A 6,378-nucleotide genomic window follows, 5' to 3' on the forward strand; every position below is an offset into this window, starting at 1 on the left:
CCTGAAGTGATCTATTTAAATTGGCCGGCATAGGGTCAGCCAGTATTCCGCGCATTGGCATCCAGTCAATTCGTGACTCACAGAGTCCTATAGGACAGAGTAGAACTGCCTCTATGGGGTTCTGAGGCTGTAAATCTTCAGAGCAGCAGAGAGCCTTATCTGTTCCCCAGGGATCAGCTGGTTTGAACAAACTGCTGACTTTGTGGCTACCAGGACAATGCATACCCCACTGAACAGTGGCTATCTGCCAAATGAGCATAACAATGGCTATTCTTAAGGACTTCTGGGATGATTTCACTAGGTGAAGTATGGCCATTTTCTGAAGTTCAGACGCATAGGGTGTTAATAAGATGTGTTATATGCAGACAAATGTCTTCTAAGAACAATCATAACCATGGCCACTTACCTACCTTTTGTGTCAATATTTTAAAAATTATTCTGGAGATTAACGTAAGTTACCTGGTCAGCCAGAAATCAAGCTGCTATGTAAAGTTCACATGCCCTTTTCACAAATATGAGTCCCTGTAAATACTAAGGGGTTTCGAAAAGTTCATAGAAAAACTTCATTAGCTCTGAATTCCATGTTCCAGGAACTTTCTGAAGCCCCCTTAAATAGAAAAAAAAAAAAAGGCCTTTGTAAATCATTGCCCTCAAATAATCTAAATCTCAGAGTCTGGGTAGTTTTTAGACACTGAGAACGTGAGCCCCAACACTTCATTACAAACGAGGGGCTTGACATTGCTGGGAGGGCTTATCAGGGAATGAGAAATATTACATGAACTCATCGCATCTCTCAGAAAGAAATCACGTTTCAGGGGTTAGCAGGAAACCAGTTCTCTCTGGACTTACAGCCAGAATTTTCAACAGCTCTCACCAAAACACTTACAATACAGTATACATCCTTTTTTTTTTTTTTTTTCACCATTGCATGTCCTGAACTGTGTTAAAACGAGTTTCTCTCTCACAGGGGGCTTTCCTGAGGACCCCCATTGCTCAGGTATTGGATGCCTGGCAAAAAGTCATTAACTACAACTCCAGGATGCCTTGGGCATCAATAGAAACTATGCAAAAGGAGATGAGTCCTCAAGCTGTGTTGCAATGGATTTGCATCAGTTGGCTCTGTTGCCACAGCATTGTCTCAAATACCTAAAGCTGCCACTCCAGGCCAGCTCTTAGAATGGCCTCCAGGAAGAGATGAGCCCTGGTGGCAGAGTGGGTTATGCATCAGGCTAATCCCAAGGCCAGTGGGTCAAGCCTGCCAAATGCTCCTCCGGAGAAAGATGAGGCTCTCGACTCCTATAAAGATGTGGGGGGGAAAGGAAGTGGTGTTAACAAACCCAGGGGCAAGAGAACAACAAGTGATCCAAAATCAGTGGTGAGAAGGGTATAAGAGTCCTGGTAGGGCTTGAAACCCAAATGAAGGCTAAGCATGATAGTGGGACAAGAGGAAAGAAAGGAAAGAACTAGGAGGCAAAGGGCATTTCTAGAGGTCTAAATACAGGCATGTACATATGTAAATATATGTATATGTGATGGTGGGGAAATAGATCTATGTGCATATATTTAAAGGTTGAGTATTAAGGTAGCAGATGGACATTGGGCCTCCATTCAAGTATTCCCTCAATGCAAGAACACTTTATTCTATTAACCTGGCATTCCATGATGCTCACCTTCCTGATATGATCGCTGAAGACAAATGGGTGCATAAGCAAATGTGGTGAAGAAAGCTGATGGTGTCCAACTATCAAAAGATACAGTGTCTGGGGTCTTAAAGGCTTGAAGGTAAGCAAGTGGCCATCTTTGGTGCTCAGAAGCAACAAAGCCCACATGGAAGAAGCACACTAGCCTATGTGATCACAAGGTATCAAAGGAATCAGGGATCAGGCATCAAAGAACCAAAAAAAATCACATCATTGTGAATGAGGGGGAGGGCGGAGTAGGGACCCAACACCCATCTGTAGGCAACTGGACATCCCCTTACAGAAGGGTCATGGGGAGCAGATGAGCCAGTCAGGGTGCAGTGTAGCAGTGATGAAACATACACCTTTCTTCTAGCTTCTAAATGCTTCCTCCCCACCCACTATCATGATCCCAATTCTACCTTACAAATCTGGCTAGACCAGAGGATGTACACTGGTACAGCTAGGAACTGGAAACAGAGGGAATCCAGGACAGATGAACCACTCAGGACCAGTGATGAGAATGATGATACCGGGAGGGTGGAGGGAAGGTGGAGTAGAAAGGGGGAACCGATTGCAAGGATCTATATATAACCTCCTCCCTGGGGATGGACAACAGAAAAGTGGATGAAGGGAGACGTCGGACAGTATAAGACATGACAAAATAATAACAATTTAGAAATTGTCAAGGGTTCATGAGGGAGGGGTATGGGGAGGGAGGGGAAAAAATGAGGAGCTGATCCCAAGGGCTCAAGTAGAAAGAAAATGTTTTGAGAATGATGAGGGCAACAAATATACAAATGTGCTGGACTCAATGGATGTATGTATGGATTGTGATAAGAGTGTACGAGACTCCAATAAAATGATTTTTTTTAAATTTAAATACAAAACGAAACCCACAGGGGCAGTTCTTCTCTGTCCCCTAGGGTTGCTGTGTGTGGGACAGACTCCATGCGGTGAGTTTGATAGGAAGAGACAGATGGAAGAAAGAAGGCTGGTAACTTACCATGTTACTGAAGCCGTCTGTCTGAGAAATTGGGGGGTCCTCAGTGGCATCCCACCCCACAGAGCTCCGGGCCACGGGTGCCTTCTTAGGGTCATTTTTCTGGGCAGGAGGAGACAAGGGTGCATCCTTGGACTTGGGGAAGAGGACTTCGTGGTCTCTAATCATCATCGTCATCACCCTTTGGATCTGAGGAGTCCCTGGGAGAGAGAAGAATGGTTATTAGTAGTGCTGGGCCCCCAGCAGGAGGTAGACAGCCCACCCACCACCTTGTGACGTCTCCAAATCTGACCCTAAAAGTACAAGAGCCGAACACCCAGGATATGTAGGATGGGCCACTTTGATACCCTTGTTGCCATGGGAGTTGGAACTATGCAAGGGATAAAGGGTAAAAGAGTGAAGAGAATTAAGGAGCTGCGAAGGTTCTTTTCAGCCTACAGTCTACTGAAACCACTTCTGAACAGGAACATTGGCAGGGTAACAGGAGAGGCAATGAAGAGATCATTCCCTCCTATAGTGCTCCCTACCAGACAGCCAGTTTTCTTATTGGCCTAGGCTTTGAGGGCAGCGGTCACGTGCCTGAGATACTGTCTCCGTGCAACAAGAGGAGACTTCAGTCCTTAATGCCAGGAGTTTGACTTGCTGAGTAAGACGTGGCCTCTGAACCCTTTGTTAGCACAGCTTTATAAGCAGCCTGTGTGTGCGCGTTAGGCTGTCAAATAAAACCTGTGTGCTCTCTCTGGCTCGACGTATTTAAAAAGTAATAAAAGGCGATGAATGCCGCGGTCCTGCCTTGTGTGACCAATGGGAAAATATCTTAACTCTGTTCTTCTGTGATGTGGGAAGTGGCGTAATTCCCGCCCTGCCTGCCTCAACGTCGACGGTGTAATTCGGATGAGCTCATCAGATGAAGTGGTTGGTGAGCTGCGGGGTCATGCACCCACATGGGTGGTGGCGTGGGATCCCTTAGTGCACCCTCCTGCTGAGCTTTCACCACAGAATGCCCTACCTCGCATGATGACAGCAGGGTCTTCCACCTTCGACCTGATGAGATTCACCCCGATCACAGTGGCCAGGTTGTCCACGCTCATCTTGTTGACAGCACAGTTCAGCTGGATTTCATGGAGGAACCTGGGGGCGGCCAAGACATCCCACAGTGGAACACAGGAATTGGCAGAAGGAAGTGCTTCCAGGTACCCAGGAAACCTCCCGACTGAGTCCCAGGGATTTCCTCCTGGTCTCTGGCCTGGTACCAGCCCATCTCTGCTCATGCGTTCCAGGCAACCAAGGTAAAGGCAGTCACAGATGTGATCCTGCAATAACGATGCGAACGAAGCATCCAGGGTGGGGAGGAGACACTCAAGTTGAACTGAGATGGGAAATCACGTACGGGTATGCCCGCAGATAGACAGAGGGCTGACAGGCAGCCTGTCGTCAACAAATACAAGGGTGAGTTAAAAACAAGTGTGGCTTCTAGAGCTCCAGGACATCCATGCCCAGGTGTATTCCGAACAAAACGTGGTACAGCACGTCTCGGTGGGCAGTGGATCGCAGGAAGCACCTTCTCTCAGGCCTACATGTGTCTTTGTCTCATTGGGTTCCTTTCAAAAACAAAGGTCCAATTGAAACGTTTCTGGGGGCGACCTGCTGGGCCAGTAAAATTCAAGGCCAAGAGGACCACTCAGAAGGCTCTGGTGACTCACTCTGGTTTCCAGAAGAGTCATCTTCTGGAAGGACACAGCGTGGTCATGGGAGTTGATTAGAAACAAGAATTCCAGACAACTGAAAGCCACAGCGGTGATAAACAGGCACTGAGGGGTTTTCTAACCCCCTTTGTGACGATTCCACTGGCTCACTCTTCAAGGGTAGCCAGGGGTGTCCTATCAAAATGTCTTTGGATAAACTTACCCCAACCACCCTACAGCCCTGATCTTGCCCCTCCAGCCTTCTCTGTGTTCTCCAAGCTCAAAGCACATCTCAGAAGAAGACTGCTGGAGTCCCAGCTCACCAAATAAAGAGTAGCATTAACTCACTGCCTCTGGGTGGATGCTGGCTCAGGGAGGGATCCTCTAGGATAGACCTGCCCCTGTGGGTTTCTAAGACTATATCTCTTGATAAGAGTAGCGAGCCTCAGCTTTCTCCCTCTACGCGGCTGGTGGTATCAAATGGCTGACCTTGCAGTTCACCACCCCAACGTGCAACCCACTGCAACATCGGGGCTCCTTGAGAGTAGGGTCCATAGTATAGAAAACAATGTGTCATGCTTCCAAGCACGCAGTTCAAAGAAAAGGAACAGATGAAGGGCAAAATCAAGGGAGTCCAAAGGAGAAAAGCTTGGTGCCCCAGGGTGATCATCAAGGAGCTGAGGAAGAGAAGCTGAGAGGCAAGGGCTCTCCTCTAGCGCTGAGTGGACAGGGCAGGTCCTCTCCCAGAGCTGGAGTCCTGGACTTGGACTTTCAGCTTCCTAACCTGGGAGAAAATCAATGTCTTCTCATGAAAGCATACAAGACAAGAAAAGAAAGAAGAAACCGCTGTTTTGACAAGGCATAAATCAAAGACCGCAGTCTTCTCCAGAGGAGGGTTGGAGAGATGGAAACATGATCTTCAGAAATAGGCAGACCTTGATGGCAGACGGTATGTCAAGAATCAGCAGCTTCACATCTTCAGGGTTTTTGTTTTAGAACGCACTGGATGATTTGTACGAATACTCTTGTACGTACCCTCCTGTATGTACGTGTTTACGGTACCTATGAGGAACCCGTGCCGGGCCCTCTGCATATGGAGTGGGCTATTCACTCACTGCAAGATCGGCCGTTTGAATCCATCAGCCGCTCCCAGGGAGAAAGGCGAGGCTCTCTGCTCCTCTAAAGATGTATCACAGACAGCAACCCTCCGAAGGACACACTCCAAATGGTGACAGTGATGAGTTCTGGATGAGGGGGGTGGGGGTAACTTTCCTTTTCTTATTTTAAAAGGTCTGCAATGCCCTGATGTCCAAGTCACACCTAGGTCATGTTTAAAAGCGGGAAATGACACCGAATTCCTTCAGACAAATAAAAAGCAAATTTCAGGAAGAAAGGCCCAGCCTCTGGAACATGCCTATCAATCTACCTGTTAGATGTTTCCATGGAGATGATAACAGAGTGGATCCCAGAAAGAGTTTGAGGAAAGTAAAAAGGGGTGGTCTGGAAGGAATGCTGTGGAGGTACTGAATTCCGGCTCAGAGTCAGGAAGACGGGAGAGAATTCTAGAAACACTAAGGGATCTTAGGTTCTCTTATATGTCCCAAGACTCTGGCTGTGCTGAGGCGAGCCTGAAGGAGGAAGCAGGCTCATTGTGTGCCGGCTGGATTTCCCAGGGGGTCCTTCAGCGTATCTCGTGGGTGGCCGTAGGAAGCTGCGTCAGGGCTATGACTAGACACGACCCCCCAAGGTGTGTGTAGTCATCTCTGAGTTCACAGAGAAACGCCCGGCCTTTCTAGGGAAGGCTTCTTGCTGACATGGTGGCACCAGGGGCTCATGGCCTAATGGCTCGGATCCGGGGACTCTCACCTGCAGATGTAGCTGAGGAGGCTGTAGTTGTCTCGGGGCAGGATGGAGAGCTGTTTCGCCAACTCCTGCTGAGCCTGGGGAGAGATGCGTGAGCGCATGAAAGGAGCCAGCAGAGACCCTGCGGCATGAGCATGTCTGCACAGAA

At 48.2% G+C, this 6,378-nt stretch overlaps 1 protein-coding gene across 2 annotated transcripts in view; it reads right to left on the reverse strand.

The window, feature by feature from the left end:
* Positions 1-6,378, reverse strand: part of ARHGAP25 (Rho GTPase activating protein 25) — a 109,409-nt gene that overhangs the window by 6,390 nt on the left and 96,641 nt on the right. For both annotated transcript variants that reach the window (XM_045294155.1, XM_045294156.1), the window contains exons 7-9: positions 6,234-6,307; positions 3,692-3,813; positions 2,686-2,882 (exon numbers count right to left, since the gene is read on the reverse strand). In XM_045294155.1, coding sequence (XP_045150090.1) covers positions 2,686-2,882; positions 3,692-3,813; positions 6,234-6,307 — 393 coding nt within the window. The remainder of the gene's footprint in view (positions 1-2,685; positions 2,883-3,691; positions 3,814-6,233; positions 6,308-6,378) is intronic.

Source organism: Echinops telfairi, unplaced genomic scaffold (assembly GCF_000313985.2).
Source record: "Echinops telfairi isolate 266 unplaced genomic scaffold, ASM31398v2 ScPeMD7_2573;HRSCAF=3158, whole genome shotgun sequence".
NCBI classification, from domain to species: domain Eukaryota; kingdom Metazoa; phylum Chordata; class Mammalia; order Afrosoricida; family Tenrecidae; genus Echinops; species Echinops telfairi.